This window comes from Delphinapterus leucas, chromosome 5 (genome assembly GCF_059928025.1).
Source record: "Delphinapterus leucas isolate spDelLeu-1000000601 "Yukka" chromosome 5, BTC_Dleu_Yukka2, whole genome shotgun sequence".
Lineage (NCBI taxonomy): Eukaryota > Metazoa > Chordata > Mammalia > Artiodactyla > Monodontidae > Delphinapterus > Delphinapterus leucas.
This window is the reverse complement of record NC_143133.1, coordinates 19,807,599-19,835,307: the sequence shown is the minus strand read 5'-3', so window position 1 is coordinate 19,835,307 and position 27,709 is coordinate 19,807,599. Positions and strand designations below refer to the sequence as shown.

Below are 27,709 nucleotides of genomic sequence, written 5' to 3'. Positions count from 1 at the left end.
GCACCAGCCCAGACCCCAGACACCCGCCGTCCCTGACATCCCCGCGCGCCGCGAACCCCTAGCCTCCCGGAGGAGCGGAGAAACTCGCCCCTTTGCCAACCCCTCCCACCTCCAAACGGACCTGCCAGCGAGGCAGCCGAGCCTGGCCCTCGAACCCGGGCGGCCAGAGAATCGAGGCCGAGACCCAGCTCGGTGCCCGAACAGCTCCATGCCCTCCTGCCAGTGTCCGCGCGGCGCCGGTCACACCCCCTGCTCGTGGGAGAAGCCCCAAGGCTCCCGGTGCAGCGAGAGGCGCCCGGGCTGGAGCGCCCCGGCAGTGCTGGCCACGGAGTTCTTCAGCTGCTTGATGACTACGAAGAGCAGGAGGAAAAGTAAGAAGAGCAGAAAGAAAAAGAGCGCCAGGTAGAGCAGAAAGTTGAGCTCCCACTCCATGCTGAAGGCGCCGGCTCTCAGGGGCCGTGCGCGCTCCGCACCCGTTGCCTCTGGCCTGCAAGGCGCAGCCTGCCGCGTCCCACCTCCGGTCTCCCCGCGCCGGCGCTCGGGCGCCTCGCCTTGGGCAACGGCTCCGGGGTCCACCCTCGGCCTCCTCCAGCTCGGAGGAAACGCGCCAAGGAGCTGGGGTGATCCCGGCTCCCACCCTCCCCGTAGGCACGACAGCCTGTCTACGCTGAGATCCTCTCCTGAGCTCTTGGGAACGCGAGCTGATTTTTCTAGGCTCAGCCTCCTGGACGGTGTTAGGGCTGGTGTTCTGCTAATGATCTTAAGGTCTCCAGCCGCAGCATCCAGTGGGGTCTCTAGCCCCCTCCCTTCCTAATTAATTAGCTTCATTATTTTCCCTTGTTCAGGCTTTCCCAAAGGGCAGGCGATGCCATGGCCCAGAGACCCAAAAGTATCAAAGGGGACAGTGAAGGTGGGGTCTGAAGGGCTGTGGGATGACTTAAGGGCGCCTGAGTGAATGCCAGGTCAAGCTGCCTTGCTCTTCAGAGTTGCAGGTGCACTCAGTATAGAGTGCACATTTTTGTGGGTAACAATAGGAAAAAAAAAATGTTAGAGAAGCATTAGATTTATTTAGAAAAGCATTAAAGAGAAAATGCATTTCCAGTTATATTGTACAAAGCCCGCCAATGTTGACTTAGAGTTCAATTTCTTTGGGGGAAAACAGAAACAACACAACAATTTACTTAAAGTGCTCGCTTAAGCCCCTAACACCTCTCTGTAGTGGATTAAGATCACCCACAGCCCATATGGTGCAGCTCTGAAAGAAATCCAGTTGAACTCTTGCTGTGTAACAAATTACCCAAAAACTAAGTGGCTTAAAACAACATAAACATTGGTCACCTCTCAGTATCGGTGGGTCAATCCTTTGGGAGCACTTAGGTGGGTGATTTTGACTTGGGGTTTCTTATGCGGTTCAGTCAGGTGTTAGCCAAGGTGGCTGTCATCTGAAAGCTTGTCTGGAGCTGGAGAATCCACTTCCAAGGTGGCTCACTTACATGGGGGGCAAGTAGTGCTGGTTGTCGGTGGGAGGCCCCAGTTCCTTCCAATGTGGGCTTCTCCACAGGGCTGCTTGGGTGTTTGCTCAACCCTCTGCTGACTTCCCCCAGAGCACAAGAGCTGAGAGCACTTCCCCCAGTGATCCAAAAGAACAAGGCAGAAGCTGCAGTGCCATCTACGGCTGGCTTCAGAAGTCATATACCATCACTCCTGCAGTATCCTGCTGGCCACAAGGCCAGCCCTCTTCGATGCAGGGGTCCAAGGACATGAACACCAGGGGGTAAGGATCATTGGTGGCCATCTTGGGGTCTGACTATCAAAGCTGCTAACGCAATGGGTTATCATTGCCCACTCTGTGAGCCTCCAACTTTATTTCATTCTTTATTTGTGAAGATACAGGAGAGGCCCCTGGAATGAATTTGGGGAATAAGGCCTGACATACACATCCCAGATTATTTAATGTGCTGCTTATAATAAATGGCTCTCCCAGTGATGGCAGGGGGTTCAAAGAAGCAGGATGGTATGGAAAAAGCTGTGAACTGGAAGTCTCAAGGACCCAATTCTAGTCTCAGCTCCACGTGTCAGTGGTCACTTCAGCTCTCTGACTCTCCGTCCCCTCACCTGTAACACACCTTGCTTACCTTTTCCTTGGATTTGTTGTGAGGATCAAAAATGAGTGGGATGTTGAGTAAGAATGTGTTTTCCTAAGTAAATGCCAGGCACCATTATTATTCTTTTACTGAGGGCCCCCAGTGTTATAGACTGCTGTGCAAAATTCCCAGGTCCTAGGCCTCTCCACCAAACATCCTACTATGTAAGGAATCTCTCAATCTCTCTCTCAATAACATTATTGATCCACCTCATGGGCAGTGGTATGCTGGAACTGGCTCAAAGTTTTTCTCTCAAAAATTCTGCAAGCCATTTGCTAAATACAGCTATGATTAAAAATTAAATCGTATAAACTTACGATTATGTTAACAAAGGTAATAAATACTCAAAACTCATCTCTTCCTCATTGTCTCACCACATTTTACTATCATCTATGCACTTGAGATTATTTACATCTGTTGTAGCTGTATGGCTGAAATGTTATACAGTAGTATGTTACTGTGTATTTCCAACTGTGCTCAGATGTCATGTAGTATCATGAAATTGGCCACAGTAGGGGTATTTGCCCTGTGGAAATGTACAAGTGCTACAAATCATGGCCAGAGAGCCAGTTGTTAAACACATACCAGCATATCACTGCTCACAGAGTTATTGAGGAAAATTTGAAGTCTTACACAAGTTAAAGCAGAGATCTGTGATTTTTCTGACTACCCAGAATCTACACACCTCCACTCTAGGCACCACATATTCCTACCGGTAGAATTTTCCATTGTATGTAATCTTGGCAAGAGGACAGATCCCAGTGACTGCTTTCCATTGCCACCTCCCGTTATGGAAACCAAGGGGGTCAGAGATATCTTTTAACCACTCCTGATACAGTGCAGGGAGGAGGGTGGGAAGAGCCATGCCAGATGCATCTGGGTGGCAGAGGAGCTCCCATGCCAGACCAGTCCCCGGAGTGATGAGCAAGCAGTCGCTCTTGCTGCTGCTTCCGTGGCATCCTTGACTCCTGCCCTTTTTCCAAACTGCCTCTTTTCTATTCTGTGAACTTCCCCTGGCTTTCCAGTAAATCTCCTTATTGCAGCAAAGCATGGTGGTTAACAGCAGCTTGCAGATGAGAATACTGCCTGATAGAGAAAGCATGACTTACTTTGCGTATGTTAAGTGCTCGTAATCAACAAGGTGTTTGGTAGAAAAGGCATATGCCACTTGGCACATTGCCATCCAGATATCCAAGCCATTCAAGGATGGACACTGAAGCAAAGAGAGGTTAAGTGACCTGCCCAAGACCACACAGCTAGCAAGTGGCAGCTTGCATTCTCAACCCTTATGATATATTACTTTACAGAGGAAAGTGCTCTTTTCTTACGCATGACTGTCAAATTAATGACATTTTTTTTTCTTTTGAGCATCAAACTTGAAAGAAACAAATTTCAAGAGACACATACCTTCTACTTATGTGCATCTCGGCTCCTTCCTTTGAAACCTTGAAGGTCAAAGCTTCAAATGAGACAGTGTATCCCTGCAGAACGCAGGAGAAAGAGGCCAAGAAATGAGGATTTTATGTCACCAAACTCAAACCCATTTCAGCCTGCCTAACCATAACTATTTAGATTATCCATTTATCTGAGCAGCTTAAATGGATTTATAAATATTAACTAATAAATCTTCATATTCACTCTAAATAGAGTTTGTATTTAAAATAATATTACTGCTACAAAAATAACTCATTACATTTATTAGATGCTCCCAATGCTTTTTGCCTCTGGTCATTTTTATATATCTCATAAGATGGTCTGAATTTCAGTTTATATTATCACAAATGACTCCATAGGAATAAGACACCACCTTTCTCAGCCTAAATATGCATACTACATGGAAATCCATGTGAAGAAAATCCAAGAATTTTAAAAGCCAGAAAGGACACTCGCTGTAGGTAAGAGTGTTACAGTTCCATTATCTAAAAAGAAAGCCGTGGTGCACACATTGGTAAGGTGGAGGGAGGCTGTGTCACTGCAGTCCTATACCACTGCCCATAGAGTGGACCCCACTTGTACTTTCACTTAACACAGAAAGCCTCATCCACCACTCAGAGGCAGACTTCCCACTCCTCAGTCCCCTTCTCACGAGTCTCAGAACACCTGATCCTTGCCCCAGCATGTGGACATCCATGGTGTGTAGCAGGATAGGGCTCTCCTTCCCTTTGCCTGCTTTGTCCTCCCACCCTCACCTCTAAAACGGAGGGGGGTCTTTTATCATAACAAGCATCAAAGCTATCTATGGGAAGTGATTAATAGTAGCAGTAGAAGAGGCTGTCCTGTGAGTGTGCTTCTCTAAAGAGCCCAGAGCCCCAAGAAGACACTCAGGAAGGACTAAAAATCTGCCAAGATCCCAGGATGGAACCTACCTGTTGGGGGTACCTGCTAGTTGGAAGTAGCTTCCCCAACACAAGGGCAGGGATAAGAGTAGGAGACTAGAGAAAAAAGAGATTTCCAGGTACCTTCCTGAGGCTGATTCAATTTGGCCTGAAATGAATCCAAAAGAAATGAGAAAAAGATTTTGTACCATGCTCTGGCCTCAAAATGTGTTACTGACCATGATTAGTAACACTGGGTCCTTAAGTAACTGTATACCTTTCCAGATACTGTGGACCATACAAATTGGGTTACAGGTTTCTGCTTAGATGGGATGTCTCTTAAAGTACCCATGCATGTGCTGGGGATGAGGTCCATACTCTATGGAAGTTTCCCGGCCCTAAGAAGCTATGCTGTAGCTAGTCAGGGCTTGAATCAGTCCTAGTGATCCTGGCAACCCTTAATGGCTCCAAAATACCCATGTTCCTTTGACACCTCTTCTCCCTTGCTCCTGCTTCAAGTACAGATATAACACCACGTTCATTTCTAGGAGATAAAAACTGGGCTTCCTTGGAATTGCCTCTGATTTATATATTTTATCACCCCTAAAACCCTCAAGATCAGAATTAGAAAATCTATGAGAACGTTCACTACTGTAGGAGAGAAAAGTGAGTTGTTCTACCTCAGGGAGTCATCTAAAGTTAATCAACAGTTATTGTAACATTCCAACAATAGGGTTTGCTCTCCACACCCTCCCCTCTTTCCCCATCCCATCGCCAAAAGCCCCCTAACTTGGGCAGTTATGCAATGCTTAGAAAATGAGATATGCTTCAGGAAATAAGTAAAATGCATGTGATAAGCTGCTTAAATCTGATGAAACATTTAGAAATACCAGTGAGTCAGAAGGAGGGAAGGAAGGAAGGATGGAAGGGAAGGAAGGAACTCTAAGGAAGAAATCTATTTGAGGGGTATGTGGGAGATCATCCTATGTGGGTAGCCTTTGAAATCCAGAATTCGCCACTAAGAACAATTCTATGGAGACAACACAACCACCACCATAATTCTAGACGCTTTCCTTAGCTTCAAATGTCTTAAAACACAACAGAAGATACCCAAGTCTGTCCAATATTAAAAAAGAAAAATGTTAAGTGACAGATGTGGTAATGGCCAAACACTACTTCTTTAACTTAGACTCTTTCCAGTAAGTTGGCAGGAACATTGGAGAAAGTCGATGTGACTGTGGCTGACCCTAGACTTGATCAATATTATGCTATGTAGCAAAATAAAAAGTCTGAGCATAATAGAGATCAATACATCCTTTGTTCAGCACAACTTTAATAATGACAGTGGTGAAACTGTCACCACTAAAGGAAGGTCTGCAAAGCTTCTGTGCCAGCTGATAATGATCAGAGCTGTGGGCTTGCAGAAGCATGGACACACACACGAGGCTGAAACTGGACTGCCCCAAGAGAAAAAGGAATTAGAAAAAAGTAGAATTTTCTGTCACGCATGCTCCCTTAGTGAAATGACAACTTGTGAGCTCTAATGACACAACTAGGGCCTGCATTTCCAGATCTAGGGATCCAAGCTGTCCTCCACGCACACGCAGACACTGTAGTTCAGACTGGCAATGAACAGACTTGGGTCCCAGTTCAGTATACTTGACCCTATACTATACCGTACAGTGCTGTATTTCGAGTCCAATGGACTTGGACACATATCTTGGCTTCATTTCTTGCTAGATGGGGGACCTTGGACACCACTGGTTGCCTACCAAGCACCTCATCCCTCTTTCTTCCTTGTCAATAGAATTCTGACTCTAGTCAGGTATCTGCCTCTTTCCCATGTAACCCATTCAGCTTAAGGGGAAACTCTTTTGGGGAAGTGGGTCCCTGTTGATCTAAAAGTCATTTAGAGAATATGACAATTTTTTTTTGTACAGGAGGGGGCATATGACCTAAATTGACATAATCTAATTGAAGAAGTGGATTATTAGTCAGTGTCCAAAAAAGAAAACAGAACCACTGTAGGTATTTAAAATAGGGAAATTTAATACCGGGAATTGGTTACAAGGCTATTGAATGGGTAGGAGGAGGAAAAGGAGAAGGTAAAGTAGCACAAGATTATAGCCCCATGGGCTAGAGGAGCAAAAGGGAAAGTAGAATTACATAGAGCACATGATCACTGTTGCCATAATTTACATCCAAGACTTCTCCTGGAAATTGCAAGCCTTCAATAGACTCCAGAATTCCAAAATATTGTATCAGACAGATTCTGCTAGTACAACTGTTGTCTAGGTGGGGAGACAGATTCCTACTGCTTTCTAATCCACCACCTTCCCAGAATCCTTCTCTTTTTATTTTTAATTGTGGTGAAAGATGAGAGTTACCATCTTAACCATTTAAGTGTACAGTCAGTGATATTAAATACACTCATAATGTTGTGCAACCATCTCCACCATCAATCTCTAGAACTTTTTCATCTTGCAGAATTAAAGCTCTGTACCCATTAAAAAGTGACTCCCCATTTCCCTTTCCCCACAGCTCCTGGCAACCACCATTCTACTTTCTGACTCTCTGAAATTGACTCCTCTAGGTAACTTATGTAAGTGGAATCATACAGTATTTGTCCTTTTGTGACTGGCTTATTTCACTTACATAATTTCCTCAAGGTTCATCCCTACTACAACATGTGTCAGAATTTCCTTTCTTTGTAAACCTGAATAGTATTCTGTAATGGTTAATTTCATGTATTAACTTTACCAGGCCACAGGGTGTCCAGACGTCTGGTCAGACATTATTCTGGGTGTATCTGTGAAGATGTTTCCGATGAGATTCACATTTGAATCAGTACACTGAGAAAAGCAGGTGGCCCTCCCTCGTGTGGGTGGGACCAATCCAATCAGTTGGAAGACTGAAAAAAGGCTGACCCTCCCACAAGTAAGAGGCCGGAATGCCTTCAAGCTGGGACATCAGTTTTTTTCCCTGCCTTCAGCCTTGAACTGAAACTGGGTCTCCTTTGTCCTTGAGCTGCTGCTTTTCAAACTGGAACTACACCTTCAGCTCTTCTGGGTTTCCAGCTCACTGACTGCGGACATTGGAACTTCTCAGCCACCATAATTACATGAGCCAATTCATTATAACAAATTATCACATCTATCAAAAAAATTGTATGTATCTATATCTAGCTCAAAGTCCTATTTGTTCTGTTTCTCTGGAGATCCTTGACTAATACATATGCCATTGTATGTATGTACCACTCTTATAAATATGTTTTGTTTTGAGTAAAAAAAAGAGCTATATCATATTATCTAAAACATTTAAATAATCTACTTTGACTATAGGTTATAGGAAGGCATATACATATGCCTCCTGAAGAACTTTTTAGCCAACCCAATATTTCCTGAGGAGTTTAAATATTTTTAATGCAACAAGTCACACTGCCATTTAGTTTATGTGAAAAATATTTCTCCTCAGGGTTTTCTATATTTAGAGAGGCCAATTCCACAGTGGTTAAGGTATAGGCCTGGTATTATTGCCTCTGTGATATATCATATTAGCAGGTCCGTTGTCATAAATACGGGTTGGAATCTACAACAGAAACTCTTGGTGAGAGACTAATGCCCCCACTAGGAAATATACCTGGATATTCCTTTTGTAACCATCACCATAAACCAGCCAACAAATGACTGCTTAACCAAGCCTCCCTCTGGCTTTTGCACCAGCTGTGAATCAATCCAAGGAATCTTCTAACCCTCGCCATGGAAATCGTTATTTCAGACTGGAGGCTGCTGGCTTGGGACAGGCAAAGCCTCTGTATCGCTTCACTCATACATGCTTTCTTTTAACTTAAGGGATCTGAGTACCTAAACACCAAGATGACTGGCATCCTGGAGACAGCAACATTTAAAGCACCTTCTCAAGAATTCAGAAGTTATGGATTATAACTTCAGCAATATAGAGATCGTCCTATCATTCTCTATGACCTGTGAAACACTGTAAAAAGAGAATGTTCAGGGTGTGTGTGAATCTGGTGGTACTAGAATATTAATACCGTTATGAGGTTTTCTTTTGCTCTGCTGCAGATACCGTTGGTTGAGCTAAGTGACGCAGTTACCCGATAATGAAAACGAAGATTTGTGACATCTGATGAAAACGCATATTCCTGTCAGCTGTTGCACACCTGGCTCTTCTGTGTGCCCTTCCTAATCATGATCTCTTCATGTGGTGTGTGGCTGAGCTGGTGGGCTCTGATTGTCACTAGACACCACCAAGAATTTTACTTCTCCACCCACCCCAGCTGGTGGTTGAGCTGTTTCTCACCTATGAGGAGAGACGAATACACAACTCATTACACAAAACTCAGCACCTGCTACCAACATATTTTTTGGTTCTTCGTATTTTCATCTATCTTGTGTATTTCGTTGGATGAAAAATAAAGTCTGTTGCAAGAAGAAAACAGCCATTTATCGGTTTCATCGTTTGGCTGATGCTTTAGTCATACTTGCCAGTATGATTTTTCCTCCTCCTTTTCCACATTTCTTCAGCTTTTCTGTTGTTGTGGAAAGAACACTGGTGGGAAACAAAAGGCCTGGGTTCTAACCATCCCATGCTAGCATAGCCATGTAACATTGGGCATGTCTTTCACTTCTCTGTGCTTCTGCTTCCTAAATTAGGGGATTGAACATAATTATCTCCATGTCCCTTCTGGCTGCAAAATTCAAATGACTTATCATTTTTACTGCCAAAACCAGGGAGTGGTAGAAGAGTGAGATTATCTGGGTGAATTGCTCCCAGCTGCCACGATGATGGGGTAGGCTTGGAACCCAAAGCGCCTTCTTTCAGGAAAGCAGTTTCCTCTGGGAAGGGGCCTCTGACACATTAACAGAAGGGGTTAGTGAACCACTGCTCACCACCCGCATGACATTTTTCTTTTTAACTTTAAGGAAGCAGGGTTTTTCACATGTAACCAACATATCACTGGCTCCTGAAAGCAACCACTTTTTCACTATGTGCAAATCATGAAGCAGGACTCAGTACAACATGGATTCCTTCAAAAGAGAAAATCACGTTACAGAGCATCACTGAACAACATAGAACTTACTGAAGGAAGAATTTAGACCACAGAGCTAACAAATATGCACTGGACGTTTCTGTTGCTCCCAAAGGCCTGGCTGGCTGTTTGGGCAACTTAAGCTGTGCATTCCTTTTAACTCTTTCTTCCCCAAAGTTATTATTTTCCCTCCTTTGCTTTCTTTGTTAGGCAGGAACCCTGAGCGCCAACCTGAGCTAGCTTCTACCTGTAGGTTCATCAGATTCTCTTTTAAATGAAATTTCTGCCCACAGGAATTCTCCTATCAGTTGCCAAGAAGATATTTCCCCCTGAGTATTACACATAACTCTTTTTTTTTTAGGTTATTTAGATTTATTAAGTATTTGTTCACATTTTCTTTACATCAGAATATTATTAAGAGTTTTTTTACATTTTCAATTGAAAGTGTAAAAAAGCCCAAAATTAAGATTCATCATATTTGTTTAACTTTTATCACTAGCAATTTGATTATTAGCAATTGTCCATTCCTGGATCTTCTCTAATTTTTTTTTTATTGGAGTTATAATTGCTTTACAGTGTTGTGTTAGTTTCTGCTGTAGAACAAAGTGAATCAGCTGTATGTATACATATGTCCCCATATCCCCTCCCTCTTGCGTCTCCCTCCCACCCGCCCCCATCCCACCCCTCTAGCTCATCACAGAACACCGAGCTGATCTCCCTGTGCTATACAGCAGCTTCCCACTAGTTATCTATTTTACACATGGTAGTGTATATATGTCCATGCTACTCTGTCAATTCATCCCATCCTCCCCTTCCCCTGCCCCATGTCCACAAGACCGTTCTCTACATCTGCGTCTCTTTTCCTGCCCTACAAATAGATTCATCAGTACCACTTTTCTCGCCATAAAAAGGAACGAAATTGGGTCACTTGTAGTGATGTGGCTGAACCTAGAGTCTGTTATACAGAGTGAAGTAAGTCAGAAAAAGAAAAACAAATATCGTATATTAACGCATATATATATGGAATCTAGAAAAATGGTACACATAACTCTTCAACCTCTCTGATCAAGCCCAAATCATTTCCAAATAAGAAAGAATGTGAGGGAAAGACTACTGTGTTAAGAAGACCTCCCAGGTAGGCTGCTGAGGACATGACCTCATGCTAATGCAATTGCAGGCACTGTTTTTTATTCTCTTTTAGATTAGAGTGAGTAAAACTCCATTGTACAGGCTTACAAATGAAGCTTTCTAAATCCCCAGCACCCTAAGAAAAAGGCTTTATTAGTTTTTATCTAATTTTGAACAAAAATTGAGCTCATCTTAAAGATTATTTAGTACTAAAGAGTACTGAGTGTTTTTGTTATCAAGCAGTTGCCAGTCCATTATTTTCTATTGTCTTTAACATCACCGTAATCATTTTATGACAGTATTATAAAGCTAGTATATTTGGTGCGCTAGTTGGTATTCCTGCTTTTCTAGTGAGGTTTACTCTGCCACGGAAATAATGGGACAACATTTGCTCTCAACATCAGCACAAGCAGCGTATTAATTTAAAGGACAATTGTTTGCCCATCAAACTATTGATGATCATGTTTGTAAAACATTTCATGCATGATGGCAGTGTGCTTCTAAAACTAGTCTACACACTGTGATTTTTTTTTAAACACCATGAAATTAAATTGTGAAATAAGTCTTGCAAAGATGTCAAAATTTCACTCTCCAGTTACTGGAATATATAAGGGATAAAATAATCCTGTGTTTTGTAGGTGAACTATTGAATGAGAAACACTCTTTTTCCAAAGCTTTTCTAAAGGAAAGTAAAGGCACAAGCTGTTTAAACTTATTGCTGTAGATACAACTTTGTCAAAATGTAATACTAATCTGTATATCTAGCACGTTTTAAAAGCACATAGAATTGAGCGTTGCTTCATTGTAGAGTACGGTGATTAAGTCCCTGGGTTCTAGAGCCAGGCTGCTTGAATTAAGAAGTCTTCACTTCCCTGACCAGCATGTGACCTTAACTCTGTGACTTAATTGACTCATCTGTAAAATGGAGGTATAAAACCATATCCTCAACATTGGGTTGTGGTGAAAATTAAATGTATTAATACATATAAAGAGCTTAGAACATTGCCCGAACATGGTAAGCGCCCAATAAAAGTTAACTCTCATTCTCATTATTATTTCACAAGTCAGGATGTCAACACCGCAGTGATAGAGCCAATCTGTGATAACATAAACCATCTGTAGAATTCATTGCCTACCTCACTAATCACACCTACCACTCTCCAGATCATGTTTCTGCTATTACATTTATAGTTGTTTTCTTTTTTTTTATACAGTGCCTTTTATTTTTTTACTTTTTTGAATTTTATTTTATTTTTTTATTTAGAAGGTTCTTATTAGTTATCCATTTTATACATATTAGTGTATATATGTCAATCCCAATCTCCCAATTCATCCCACCACCACCAGCCCCCCGCCACTTTCCCCCCTTGGTGTCCATACGTTTGTTCTCTACATCTGTGTCTCTATTTCTGCCCTGCAAACAGGTTCATCTGTACCATTTTTCTAGGTATAGTTTTTTTCTAATGTTTAAATTTTTGATACATCTAGAATTTAATTTTTGGTGAGGTGTGATTCTACCCTTATTTTTTTCCATATGACTACCCTGTTTTCCCCAAACCATTTGTTCAATGAATAACCCATTTTTCCTACTACATTTCTGTATCTATTCACTCTCCTACAACCTTAGACCAAATCTTCAAACTAGGTTTCAATTATGACTGAGGGTACATGAAGACTTTCTAAAGGGCACATGAGCATGGTTAGCTTTATGCTTATGTACAGATCTTCAACTTCCATGTACTTTTTCCTAAAATCATTTGCCTACGAAGATGCCAGTCACCAAGGGTCTCTCTCTTTCTCTCCCTCTATTGTTTAAAAATAGACTATTTTTTAGAGCAGTTTCCGATACACAGAAAAACTGAGTAGAAAGTGCTGTTCCATACACCCTCTACCTCTACAGACGTGCAGCCTGCCCCACTCTCAACATCCTCCACAAGAGTGCTACCTTTGTTTTTTTGGTTTTTTATTTATTTATTTATTTGGTTGTGCTGGGTCTTAGCTGCGGCAGGCAGGATTCTTAGTTGTGGCATGTGAACTCTTAGTTGCAACATGTGGGGTCTAGTTCCCTGACCAGGGATCGAACCCGGGCCCCCTGCATTGGGAGCGCAGAGTCTTCTCCACTGCACCACCAGGGAAGTCCCAGAGTGCTACCTTTGTTACAACTGATGAATCTGCAGTGACATATTATCACCCAAAAGTCCATAGTTTACATTAAAGTTCACTCTTGGTGGTATACATTCTATGGATTTTGACCAAAGTATAATGACATGTATCCACCATTATAATATCATACAGAATAGTTTCACTGCCCTAAAAATCCTCTGTGCTCTGCCTGTCTATTCCTCTCTCTCCCACTTATTCCCTGGCAACCACTGATCTTTTTACTCTCTCCACAGTTTTGCCTTCTCCAGAATGTCATATAGTTGGAATCATACAGCATGTAGCCTTTTCAGATGGGCTTCTTTCACTTATCAATATGTCAAGGGTCTCTTCTCATACTCTTCTTTCCAAATTTCCTCCCATTTTAGCAAGAAAATCATATCTCTTACCTAGTCTTAATCTTAATACTGTACTTTGCCAAATGAATAATCCTTTAAACAATTCCTTTAATCAAGGCACCATAACATATCCTCCCCCATCCATCTCATTAAGAGATACATTTCCAATAAATTTTACTTTTTAGGTGACAAGAAACATACCCTCATCTGCTGAAAGGCTTCAGCGGCTCTGTCTCCCTGCCACATCAGGCAGCCTAGCAACGGGCCAGCTCAAAAATATGGTGAGGCAGCTTCTTGCTGATACCAGCCTCACTAAGCTCCAACTGCTACTCTTTTCTAAGAAAGTCATCCCACCTCTAGGAAGCCACTGTTGTTACATAGTTAAACAAGTGCTTCCTGTCTCTTCTCAACGCCCTAGGTTTACATAAGTGAGCTCCTAGGCCTAACCACCTCTCATGGCGGGAGGAGAACTTGGGAAATCCTGTGTGCTCTTCTGCTGACTCTTAGATGTAAGACTTTCCATTAAGCCTTGCCTTATGCCCTCTCTGTGTATGGTTTGGGGGTATTAGTGCCAACCAATATATAGTCATATAATAATTGTTTATCAGAATTCATAATTTATGATGTTCTAATCAAATGCATATTACTGGTATTTATAATACGTCAACCCAAAAGAAATTGTTTTACACATATGTTCATAGGATATATATTTGAGGTGAAGAAGCATGACAAGAATGCCAATAAAGATGTTCGACATAAAAGCCTATTACATTAGGATAAAAATCTACGGGAGAAGTGGAACAGAAATGGAAGTTGGAGAAAAAGAGACAATATGAAATTTCTGACAGAGAGGAGCTTGTTTATTAGTGTTTTGAATGGCTGGCAATGGGTTCAAATCACTGTGGTGCTTTTATTTCCACTGAAGAGTGATAGCTTTATTTTAAAATATAGATATTTGCAGCATGCCATAAACAACATCCTTCACTACCACTTAAATTTATAATGAAAAATTTTAATATCAATTTAAAATGTTTTAGGGGAATAGAGTTTTTCAAGAAGCTTTTAGGGGGACTGTAATCAAAAATATCCTAGGGCTTACCTGGTGGCGCAGTGGTTGAGAGTCTGCCTACCGATGCAGGGGACGCGGATTCATGCCGGGAAGATCCCACATGCCGCGGAGCGGCTGGGCCCGTGAGCCATGGCCGCTGAGCCTGCGCGTCCGGAGCCTGTGTGGAAAAAAAGAAACCTAGACTGCTTATTTTCTTACATCCCGACCCCGTCCTCCTCCATCCTCACACTCAGTTGGGATTATTCAGGTGCTTCAAGGGGTGTGCGTGTGTGCCTGTGTGTTTAGGGGTGCCAGGTACAAAGGTTCTGTAATTTGAGCCCAACTATCCTAAGAGTTGCTCAGTAAATGTTTCTTGAGATCAACTGAATTGAAAATAAGATATTAATAATTTAAAACAAAGGCAAAATAGGATACAAAGATAAGATCCTTTCTCTGTCTCTGCTTTCATAAATTTGCTGTGATAGTGGATTACAGGTGGTCTGCACTCCAGAGAACACAGTCCTTGGCTTTATCCTGCCAAATATTCTTTTCTTTTCTAATCAGCAACTTTTATGAAGGCTTAGAACCTTGCTGCTTGAAGTGTTTTCTGTGGATCAGCAGTGTTGGCATCACCTGGGAGCTTTTTAGAAATTAAGACACCCAGGCCTGACTCCAGGCTTTTGAATCAGAAGCAGCAGTTTAACAATATCACCAGGTGATTCTTACGCACATTAAAGTTTGAGAAACACTAGACTGGCAGCCCGCAGTCGTCTAGTTAACTCATGGGTGACAGCCACACCTAGTGAGGCTCCAGTTCTAAATGTACCTCAATGTATTCTTGGCTGTTCCATGACTACCATCATCATTAACCATACTAATGATATATACCGATAAGCCAATTAACAGGGCACTTCTGCATACATTATCTAATTTGATCCCAACTACATTCTTCAATTTAGAACAAAGTACTTTCTGCAAAGTGCACAAATTTAATTCCAACAACGTGAAGAGACAAGTAGAGTTTCCTGAATTGTTTTCAAAGATGAACACACTCTTAAGTCCAGAGAGTCATTTGGAATTATTTTCAGATTTAATAATGTCAATACTCTTCACTCAAATATATTTTGTTGTTATATTCCAGAAAATTTTAGGAAAAAAACATAATAAAGTAGTGATTTAGAGTGGGTTGGCTTTACTATTATATCATAAAAATCTAGGTCTGGTAAGCTGGGACGAAGTGAGAGAGTGGCATGGACATATATACACTACCAAATGTAAAACAGATAGCTAGTGGGAAGCAGCCGCATAGCACAGGGAGATCAGCTCGGTGCTTTGTGACCACCTAGAGGGGTGGGATAGGGAGGGTGGGAGGGAGATATGGGGATGTATGTATATGTATAGCTGATTCACTTTGTTATACAGCAGAAACTAACACACCATCATAAAGCAATTATACTCCAATAAAGATGTTAAAAAAAAATCTAGGTCTGGAAAGCATGTTAATAAAACTATGTTGAGAGGGGTCAAACAGCTTGTCCAAGAGAGATTCACAATCAAAAACACCTAAGAGGCAACTAATAAATCAACAAAAGGATTTTAAAGGTCTAATTGCACATGTACTGTCTCAGGTACTAAGTAAAGAAATAAAAACACTTGGTATTAACACTATATATCTGTATCATCCACACTTCAACCCTTATGCATTAGATAGGATACCAAATCATAAAACATTCACCACCACCTTTAAGGAATTTTTATCTTCTGCATAAGAAGAGACTAAATTCAGAGATTAAAAAAAGTAGAAAACAATCACAGGGCAGAATATGGAAAAGAGCTTTATAATTTAATATTGTATGTATCAAAGTGATATAAACAAGCAGACTGAGGTGGGATTAGTAAGATAAAATGGTGATCAACATTTATTTCAAGGTTTTCTAGTTGATTTCTTTTGGACCCATTGCTTGTTATTAGGCTGCCAAGAAGGAAGGTCTGCAGGTGGGTGGGATGAACAAAAAGGCAGAAGGATCAAACATGCACCAAGGAGTGGTGGGAAATGAGCCCTGGGGAAGATGTCTACAGAGACAGGAGGCAGTTCTACGTGGAAGGTCAAGATCTGTATTAAGTGCACCACAGATAAGAAATCAATAGACCAAATACTAATATTTCATTCCTCCTACCAGGAGGTCACTCACTCATATTTAGACATGTTATTTTCAAGGGGTTATATCTGGTAAATTGGACTCCTTAGTCTGCTTTGGCAAGCCTGGTGGATTCCCGGGGTTCTAACATTGTGTCTCCTTGTAACGCAAGAAGCCCTCTTCTGGGCCAGAAATCACAAAAGAGCCTTGCAGTTCTAATGGGTTACTCCTTGTGTCAAGACTGCGCTGTCATAGACATGCTAGGAGCCCTGTACATGTCTCTAAACTTCTTGTGTGGAGTCAGAGTGAGTCCATGAACACAACCCATCTTGGCTTCATTGGAAGTTCATCACTGAGTATCAGGTCCTCACACACAACAACCTTACCTTATATATGTAACTCACTTAACACAGATTGTGACCCCTCACCTCCCCACAGACACACATAAAATAGCCACTAACATGCCACATCTCTGAGGGCATCTTCTCCATTGCTTAGTTCCCACCCCTCCTTGGAAACTGGCTTGTGTTCTTTCCTCTGCCTCTTTGTTCTAACCACCCACCCACAGTCGTCCTCTTCTGGCAGCTCGAAAGGACCTGGCACTCTTGATGTAACTACCGACGGCACTCTGCTTCACCAGATCGGGTTCTGACACCATGCTCTGCTGCCAAGGGCCCTGCCTCCCTCCAGCTGTTCCCCTATTTTTTCCTCAGCAGTGTGACGCCCACAGGAAGGAGTGGGGGAGAACTCAACCCGCAGCAGCCCTGCTTCTATTCCTGGGCTCTGCTGAAAGCTCTTAAGTACCCGACACAACTATGAGTTACTGAGCATAGGGCTTTTACAGAGTTTGGGCTAATCAAATGAGCACAGTTTGCTTTGTACTTTGGGACAGAATGAATCTTGTTAATTGGTGTCACAGAGTCTTGAGCCAAAATAGACATCATAGCCTGAGGGGAGTGGTCACAGTGTGGAGCCACCTACTTTCGGTCCACAGGACTGCTTTTTAAGAGTTCAGGTGCTTCCATGTCCTGGCTATTGTACATAGGGCTGCAACGAACATTTTGGTACATGACTCTGTTGTACAGAGTGAAGTAAGTCAGAAGAGAAAAACAAATACCGTATGCTAACACATATATGTGGAATCTAAAAAAAAAAACAAAAAATGGTCACGAAGAACTTAGGGGCAAGACGGAAATAAAGACACAGACCTACTAGAGAATGCACTTGAGGACATGGGGAGGGGCAAGGGTAAGCTGGGACAAAGTGAGAGAGTGGCATGGACATATATACACTACCAAACGTAAAATAGCTAGCTAGTGGGAAGTAGCCGCATAGCACAGGGAGATCAGCTAGGTGCTTTGTGACCACCTAGAGGGGTGGGATAGGGAGGGTGGGAGGGAAGGAGATGCAAGAGGGAAGAGATCTGGGGATATATGTATATGTATAACTGATTCACTTTGTTATAAAGCAGAAACTAACACACCATTGTAAAGCAATTATACTCCAGTAAAGATGCTAAAAAAATAATAATAAAGAAACTTTAGAAAAAAAAAAAAAAAGAGTTCAGGTGGATGTGAGCTAGACACTGGAGCCTGCCCAGGCAGAAGTTGTTACTCAGACCTTGTACTTGTCCCTGCCTTTATCTATGGCACACACACAGCATCTGTCAAATTAGGGGGAAAATATCCCACCACTCTAACACGTTCACAGGCTTAAGTCTTTATATAATTCTTTCCAGTGCTTATTGCTATGGATTTATTTTCACACAAAGTTAATCAACTAGCTTGTAGTTCCTTCAGGGTAAAGTTGAAAGTATTGCCATTTAAAACCACTTCATGAAAATATACACCAATCCCATTCTCTGTGAAAAGCAGAGTTTCAAACTGCCTTCTCAAAACCTGATTACCAAAATATTGACTAATCTCTTGTAGAAAAATAGAATGCACTGAGAAGCTTGTGAAATACATTTTGGATGGCTAAATACGTTGTGGGGCTTTTTGAATTCTGTAAAATTTCCCAATTCTGAACAAATTTCTTTATGCATCTTAAAGCAATAGCCTGGCTGAATGGTGCTTGGTGCTTTGCATCACCTCAACTGGCTCTGGTATCCTCCATATTATTGTTTATGATCAAAACACCATCTGTGCTTGAGAAGGTTTTGAAACTATTTTGAAGGAGGGTAGTTTCATTGAAATTTTACTTAATTTATACAATATTGGCAAAGGCTCTGGAAAATACTCTTAACAGTTGCCTCATAACAAGGACATAAGGCTATTTAAAATAAAATGACATTTTCTAATTTAAAGAATATATTTGTTTATTAAGTCTATCATAATCATGTTGGTGGTACTTTTACGCAAAATATGGTTAATAATCTATCTTGTTAGACATAGTGAACACTCACACTACCAAAGAGGAGAAAGCCTCAGATTAACAGATGTCTGACTTTTGGCAAGTTACCTTATTTATCTAAGCATCAAAATCCTCATCTACTTAACATAGTTGGGAAATTCAAGGCATGGAGTTGCTTTGAACAGTGCCTGGAGCACAGTGGGAATGCAAAGGTAACTGAAGATTACTTTTCCCAGGCAGCACGATGGCTGCCAGTAAATATGCTTCCACCTCCATCCTATTCTTGCTCTTCTCTCATTTATATAGCATTTACTAAGTACCTGCCATGTCTCAGGCTTAGGTGCTAAGGATAGAAAAGTGAACGAAATAGACCCTTCAGATGGAGCTGAGTAAGAGACACAGCCAGGTAAACAGACCACTTTAAATGTATGCCTTGGAGGAGGCCTTCAAGATGGCTGGGGAGTGAGACGTGGAGATCGCCTTCCTCCCCACAAATACATCAGAAATACATCTACATGTGGAACAACTCCTACAGAACACCTACTGAACGCTGGCAGAAGACCTCAGACCTCCCAAAAGGCAAGAAAGTCCCCACGTACCTGGGTAGGGCAAAAGAAAAAAGAATAAACAGAGACAAAAGGATAGGGACGGGACCTGCACCTCTGGGAGGAGGAAAAGTTTCCACACACTAGGAAGCCCCTTCACTGGCAGAGACAGGGGTGGCGGAGGGGGGGAGCTTCGGAGCCACGGAGGAGAGCACAGCAACAGTGGTGCGGAGGGCAAAGCGGAGAGATTCCCGCACAGAGGATCGGTGCCGACCAGCGCTCACCAGCCCGAGAGGCTTGTCTGCTCACCCGCCTGGGCGGGCGGGGGTTTGGAGCTGAGGCTCGGGCTTCGGTCGGATCCCAGGGAGAGGACTGGGGTTGGCGGCGTGAACACAGCCCGAAGGGGGCTAGTGCGTCACAGCTAGCCGGGAGGGAGTCCGGGGAAAAGTCTGGAGCTGCCGAAGAGGCAAGAGACCATCGTTTCAGGGTGCACGAGGAGAGGGGATTCAGAACACCGCCTAAACGAGCTCCAGAGACGGGCGCGAGCCACGGCTATCAGCGCGGACCCCAGAGACGGGCATGAGATGCTAAGCCTGCTGCTGCCACCACTAAGAAGCCTGTGTGCGAGCACAGGTCACTATCCACACCTCACCTCCCGGGAGCCTGGGCAGCCCGCCACTGCCAGGGTCCCGTGATCCAGGTACAACTTCCCCGGGAGAACACACGGCATGCCTCAGGCTGGTGCAACGTCATGCCAGCCTCTGACGCCGCAGGCTCGCCCCGCATCCGTACCCCTCCCTCCCCCCGGCCTGAGTGAGCCAGAGCCCCCGAATCAGCTGCTCCTTTAACCCCATCCTGTCTGAGTGGGAACAGATGATCTCAGGTGACCTACACACAGAGGCGGGTCCAGATCCAAAGCTGAACCCCAGGAGCTGTGCGAACAAAGAAGAGAAAGGGAAATCTCTCCCAGCAGCCTCAGGAGCAGCGGATTAAAGCTCCACAATCAACTTTATGTACCCTGCATCTGTGGAATACATGAATAGACAACGAATCATCCCAAAATTGAGGCGGTGGACTTTGGGAGCAACGAGATATATATATATATATTTTTTTTTTTTCCCTTTTTCTCTTTTTCTGAGTGTGTATGTGTATGCTTCTTTGTGCGATTTTGTCTGTATAGCTTTGCTTTCACCATTTGTCCTAGCATTCTGTTTTTTCTCTTTTTCTTTTTACTATAGTTTTTAGTGCTTGTTATCATTGGCAGATTTGTTTTTTGGTTTGGTTGCTCTCTTCTTTCTTTTTCTTTTTTATATTACTTTTTAATTTTTAATAATTTTTTTTATTTTAATAACTTTATTTTATTTTTCTTTCTTTCTTTTTTTCTCCCTTTTCTTCTCAGCCGTGTGGATGACAGGGTCTTGGTGCTCTGGCTGGGTGTCAGGCCTGTGCCTCTGAGGTGGGAGAGCCGAGTTCAGGACATTGGTCCACCAGCGACCTCCCGGCTCCATGTAATATTAAATGGCGAAAGCTCTCCCAGAGATCTCCATCTCAATGCTAAGACCCAGCTCCACTCAATGACCAGCAAGCTACAGTGCTGGAAACCCTATGCCAAAAAACTAGCAAGACAGGAACACAACCACACCCCATAGCAGACAGGCTGCCTAAAATCATAATAAGGTCACAGACATCCCAAAACACACCACTGGACGTGGTCCTGCCCACCAGAAAGACAAGATGCTGCCTCGTCCTCCAGAACACAGTCACCAGTCCCCTCGACCAGGAAGCCTACATAGCCCACTGAAACAACCTTAGGCACTGGGTGCAGGCACCAAAAACAACGGGAATTACGAACCTGCAGGCTGTGAAAAGGAGACCCCAAACACAGTAAGTTAAGCAAAATGAGAAGACAGAGAAACACACAGCAGATGAAGGAGCAAGGTAAAAACACACCAGACCAAACAAATGAAGAGGAAATAGGCAGTCTACCTGAAAAAGAATTCAGAGTAATGATAGTATAGATGATCCAAAATTTTGGAAATACATTGGAGAAAATACAAGAAACGTTTAACAAGGACCTAGAAGAACTAAAGAGCAAACAAACAATGATGACGAACACAATAAATGAGATTAAAAATTCTCTAGAGGGAATCAATAGCAGAATAACTGAGGCAGAAGAACAGATAAGTGACCTGGAAGATAAAATAGTGGAAATAACTATCGCAGAGCAGAATAAAGAAAAAAGGATGAAAAGAATTGAGGACAGTCTCAGAGACCTCTGGGACAACATTAAATGCACCAGCATTCAAATTATTGGGGTCCCATTAGAAGAAGAGAAAAAGAAAGGGACTGAGAAAATATTTGAAGAGATTATAGTTAAAAACTTCCCTAATATGGGAAAGGAAATAGTTAATCAAGTCCTGGAAACACAGAGACCCATACAAGATAAATCCAAGGAGAAACACGCCAAGACACATATTAATCAAACTATCAAAAATTAAATACAAAGGGACTTCCCTGGTGGCACAGTGGTTAAGAATCCACCTGCCAATGCAGGAGACATGGTTTTGAGCCCTGGTACAGGAAGATCCCACATGCTGTGGAGCAACAAAGCCTGTGTGCCACAACTACTGAGCCTGCGCTCTAGAGCCCATGAGCCACAATTACTGAGCCTGGTGCCACAACTACTGAAGCCTGTGTGCCTAGAGGCTGTGCTTCGCAACAAGAGAAGCCACCGCAATGAGAAGCCTGCACACCACAATGAAGAGTATCCCCCGCCCCCTGCTTGCCGCAACTAGAGAAAGCCCATGTGCAGCAACAAACACCCACTGCAGCCAAATAATAATAATAATAATTAATTAATTAATACAAAATTAAATACAAAGGAAAAATATTAAAAGCAACAAGGGAAAAACAACAAATAACATACAAGGGACTCCCCACAAGGTTAACAGCTGATCTTTCAGCAGAAACTCTGCAAGTCAGAAGGGACTGACAGGACATATTTAAAGTGATGAAAGGGAAAAACCTACAACCAAGATTACTCTACCCAGCAAGATCTCATTCAGATTCGATGGAGAAATTAAAACCTTTACAGACAAACAAAACCTAAGAGAATTCAGCACCACCAAACCAGCTTTATAAGAAATGCTCAAGGAAATTCTCTAGGCAGGAAACACAATGGAAGGAAAACACCTACAACAAGAAACCCCAAAACAATTAAGAAAATGGTAATAGGAACATACATGTCGATAATTACCTTAAATGTAAATGGGTTAAATGCTCCCACCAAAAGACATAAACTGGCTGAATGGATACAAAAACAAGACCCATATAAACACCTACAACAACAAACCCCAAAACAATTAAGAAAATGGTAATAGGAACATACATGTTGATAACTACCTTAAATGTAAATGGGTTAAATGCTCCCACCAAAAGACATAAACTGGCTGAATGGATACAAAAATAAGACCTATATATATGCTGTCTACAAGAGACCTACTTAAGACCTAGGGACACATACAGACTGAAAGTGAGGGGATGGAAAAAGATATTCCATGCAAATGGAAATGAAAACAAAACCGGAGTAGCAATTCTCATATCAGACAAAATAGATTTTAAAATACAGACTGTTACAAGACACAAAGAAGGACACTACATAATGATCAAGGGATCAATCCAAGAAGAAGATATAACAATTGTAAATATTTACGCACCCAACATAGGAGCACCTCAATACATAAGGCAAATGCTAACAGCCATAAATGGGGAAATCGACAGTAACACAATCATAGTAGGGAACTTTAACACCCCACTTTCACCAATGGACAGATCATCCAAAATGAAAATAAATAAGGAAACACAAGGTTAAAATGACACACTAAACAAGATGTACCTAATTGATATTTATAAGACATTCCATCCAAAAACAACAGAATACACTTTCTTCTCATGTGGTCATGGAACATTCTCCAGGGTAGATCATATCTTGGGTCACAAATCAAGTCTTGGTAAATTTAAGAAAATTGACATCGTATCAAGTATCTTTTCTGACCACAACACTATGAGACTAGATGTCAACTACAGGGAAAAATCTGTAAAAAATACAAATACATGGAGGGTAGACAATACACTACTTAATAACCAAGAGATCACTGAAGAAATCAAAGAAGAAATCAAAAAATACCTAGAAACAAATGACAATGAAAACAACAGGACCCAAAACCTAAGGGTTGCAGCAAAATCAGTTCTAAGAGTTCTAAGTTTATAGCAATACAATCCTACCTTAAGAAACAAGAAACATCTCAAATAAACAACCTAACCTTACACCTAAAGCAATTAGAGAAACAAGAACAAAAAAACCCCAAAGTTAGCAGAAGGAAAGAAATCATAAAGATCAGATCAGAAATAAATGAAGGAAACAATAGCAAAGATCAATAAAACTAAAAGCTGGTTCTTTGAGAAGATAAACAAAATTGATAAACCATTAGCCAGACTCATCAAGAAAAAGAGAGAGAGGACTCAAATCAATAGAATTAGAAATGAAAAAGGAAAGTAACAACTGACACTGCAGAAATACAAAGGATCATGAGAGATTACTACAAGCAACTCTATGCCAATAAAATGGAAAACCTGGAAGAAATGGACACATTCTTAGAAAAGTACAACCTTCTGAGGCTGAACCAGGAATAAATAGAAAATATAAACAGAACAATCACAAGCACTAAAACTGAAACTGTGATTAAAAATCCTCCAACAGGGGCTTCCCTGGTGGTGCAGTGGTTGAGAGTCTGCCTGCCGATGCAGGGGACACGGGTTCGTGCCCCGGTCCAGGAAGATCCCACATGCCGCAGAGTGGCGGGGCCCGTGAGCCATGGCCGCTGAGCCTGCGCATCCGGAGCCTGTGTTCTGCAACGGGAGAGGCCACAACGGTGAGAGGCCCGCGTACAGCAAAAAAAAAAAAAAAAATCCTCCAACAAACAAAAGCCCAGGACCAGATGGCTTCACAGGAGAATTCTATCAAACATTTAGAGAAGTGCTAACACCCAACCTTCTCAAACTCTTCCAAAATATAGCAGAGGGAGGAACACTCCCAAACTCATTCTACAAGGCCACCATCACCCATATTCCAACACCAGACAAAGATGTCACAAAGAAAGAAAACTACAGGCCAATATCCCTGATGAACATAGGTGCAGAAATCCTCAACAAAATACTAGCAAACAGAATCCAACAGCACATTAAAAATATCATACACCATCATCAAGTGGGGTTTATCCCAGGAAAGCAAGGATTCTTCAATATACGCAAACCAATCAATATGATAAACCATATTAACAAATTGAAGAATAAAAACCATATGATCATCTCAATAGATACAGAAAAAGCTTTCGACAGAATTCAACACCCATTTATGATAAAACCCTCCAGAAAGTAGGCATAGAGGGAACTTACCTCAACATAATAAAGGCCATATATGACAAACCCACAGCCAACATTGTTCTCAATGGTGAAAATCTGAAACCATTTCCACTAAGATTAGGAACAAGACCAGGTTGCCCACTCTTACCACTATTATTCAACATAGTTGTGGAACTTTTAGCCACAGCAATCAGAGAAGTAAAAGAAAGAAAAGGAATCCAAATCGGAAGAGAAGAAGTAAAGCTGTCACTGTTTGCAGATGACATGATACTCTATATAGAGAATCCTAAAGATGCTACCAGAAAACTACTAGAGCTAATCAATGAATTTGGTAAAGTAGCAGGATACAAAATTAATGCACAGAAATCTCCTGCATTACTATACACTAATGATGAAAAATCTGAAAGAGAAATTAAGAAAACACCCCCATTTACCACTGCAACAAAAAGAATAAAATACCTAGGAATAAACCTACCTAAGGAGACAAAAGACCTGTATGCAGAAAACTATAAGACACTGATGAAAGAAATTAAAGATGATACAAACAGATGGAGAGATATATCATGTTCTTGGATTGGAAGAATCAACATTGTGAAAATGACTAAACTACCCAAAGCAATCTACAGAGTCAGTGCAATCCCTATCAAACTACCAATGGCATTTTTCACAGAACTAGAACAAAAAATTTCACAATTTGTATGGAAACACAAAAGACCCCAAATTGCCAAAGCAATCTTGAGAAAGAAAAACAGAGCTGGAGGTATCAGGCTCCCTGACTTCAGACTATACTACAAAGCTACAGTAATCACGACAGTATGGTACTAGCATAAAAACAGAAATATAGATCAATGGAACAGGATAGAAAGCTCAGAGATAAGCCCATGCACATATGGTCACCTTATTTTTGATAAAGGAGGCAAGAATATACAATGGAGAAAAGACAGCCTCTTCAATAAGTGGTGCTGGGAAAACTGGACATGTAAAAGAATGAAATTTGAACACTCCCTAACACCATACACAAAAATAAACTCAAAATGGATTAAAGACCTAAATGTAAGGCCAGAAACTATAAAACTCTTAGAGGAAAACATAGGAAGAACACTCTATGACATAAATCACAGCAAGATCCTTTTTGACCCACCTCCTAGAGAAATGGAAATAAAAACAAAAATAAACAAATGGGACCTAATGAAACTTCAAAGCTTTTGCACAGCAAAGGAAACCATAAACAAGATGAAAAGACAACCCTCAGAATGGGAGAAAATATTTGCAAAGGAAGCAACTGACAAAGGATTAATCTCCAAAATTTACAAGCAGCTCATGCAGCTCAATATCAAAAAAACGAACAACCCAATCCAAAAATGGGCAGAAGACCTAAGTAGACATTTCTCCAAAGAAGATATACAGATAACCACCAAACACATGAAAGAATGCTCAACATCACTAATCATTAGAGAAATGCAAATCAAAACTACAATGAGGTATCACCTCACACCAGTCAGAATGACTATCATCAAAAAACCTACCATCAATCAATGCTGGAGAGGGTGTGGAAAAAAGGGAAAACTCTTGCACTGTTGGTGGGAATGTAAACTGATACAGCCACTATGGAGAACAGTAGGGAGGTTCCTTAAAAAAATAAAAATAGAACTACCATATGACCCAGCAATTCCACTACTGGGCACATACCTTGAGAAAACTGTAATTCAAAAAGAGTCATGTACCACAATGTTCATTGCAGCTCTATTTACAATAGCCAGGACATGGAATTAACCTAAGTGTCCATCTACCAATGAATGGATAAAGAAGATGTGGCACATATAAACAATGGGATGTTACTCAGCCATAAATAGAAACAAAATTGAGTTATGTGTAGTGAGGTGGATGGACCTAGATTCTGTCATACAGAGTGAAGTAAGTCAGAAAGAGAAAAACAAATACCATATGCTAACATATATATATGGAATCTAAAAAAAAAAATGGTTACGAAGAACCTAGGGGCAGGACAGGAATAAAGACACATATGTAGAGAATGGACTTGAGGACATAGGGAGGAGGAAGGGTATGCTGGACGAAGTGAGAGAGTGGCATGGACATATATACACTACCAAATGTAAAATAGATAGCTAGTGGGATGCAGCCACATAGCACAGGGAGATCAGCTCAGTGCTTTGTGTCCACCTAGAGGGGTGGGATAGGGAGGGTGGGAGGGAGACGCAAGAGGGAGGAGATATGGGGATATATGTATATGTATAGTTGAGTCACTTTATTATACAGCAGAAATTAACACACCATTGTAAAGCAATCATACTCCAATAAAGATGGTTAAAAGAAAAATGTATGCCTTGAATGCTTTAGGAGCACAGAGAGGGGACTCAGCTAGTCTGGGTTTTCAGGAAAGACTTCTTCCTTTCTCTGAGCTGAAAAGTGAAGAATGCTTAGAAGTTGGTCAGAAAGAAAACGTGGGGTAAACTACTCAGGCAGAGAGAGCCCCCATGCAAATGCCTAGAGGTGATTGGTGCCTTTGAGTAAGTGAAAATAATTAATAAAGTTGAAGATTAGATAAAGGCAGAAGTGTTCACAGATGGGACTGGGGAAATAGACAAGGACTAAATTATAAAAGGCATTGTAAACCACGGTGTAGAGTTTGGAATTTATCTTAAAAGCAATGGGAAATCATGGAAGGGTTGTTATGGAAAACAGCGAGGTTAGATTTGTGTTTGGGAAGCATCATACATAATGTGGAAAGTGAACTCAAAGAAAAAAGACTGGAGACTGAGAGGCTAAGTTGGTGGCTGATACAATAATTTAGGCAAAAGGTAGCGACCTGAATTTCAGTGATGATGATAGGATCAGAGAAAACAAATGGGTTAGGTGTTTAAGCAGGTGGCCTCAACTGGACTTGGTAATTTATAAGAAGAGGTGGGTGTGGTTAGAAAGGAGATGAGAATGCCACCCTGGCTTACTGGCTACTGGGGTGTTGCCATTCTCTAGAGGGAATATAAGGAAGAACAAGCTTGGGAAGAAAGATAACGAGTTCAGCTGTGGACATAAAGAATTTCAAATGTCC

The 27,709-nt window shown here is 41.7% G+C and overlaps 1 protein-coding gene across 9 annotated transcripts in view; it reads right to left on the bottom strand.

Annotated features, from left to right (window-relative positions):
- Positions 1–27,709, bottom strand: part of SMIM43 (small integral membrane protein 43) — a 51,239-nt gene that overhangs the window by 5,718 nt on the left and 17,812 nt on the right. For 4 of the 9 annotated variants that reach the window (XR_016393205.1, XR_016393204.1, XR_016393202.1 and 1 more), the window contains 2 exons: positions 14,235–14,361; positions 3,552–3,625 (listed from right to left, as the gene is read on the bottom strand). Coding sequence is in view for 4 of the 9 variants with exons in the window: in XM_089911546.1 (XP_089767672.1) it covers positions 241–432 (192 nt within the window). In the remaining 5 variants the exon portion in view is untranslated. Of the gene's footprint in view, positions 1–121; positions 796–3,551; positions 3,626–14,234; positions 14,382–27,709 lie in introns of those variants that run through there. The other 5 variants (XM_089911544.1, XM_089911545.1, XM_089911543.1 and 2 more) reach the window with 3 other exon arrangements.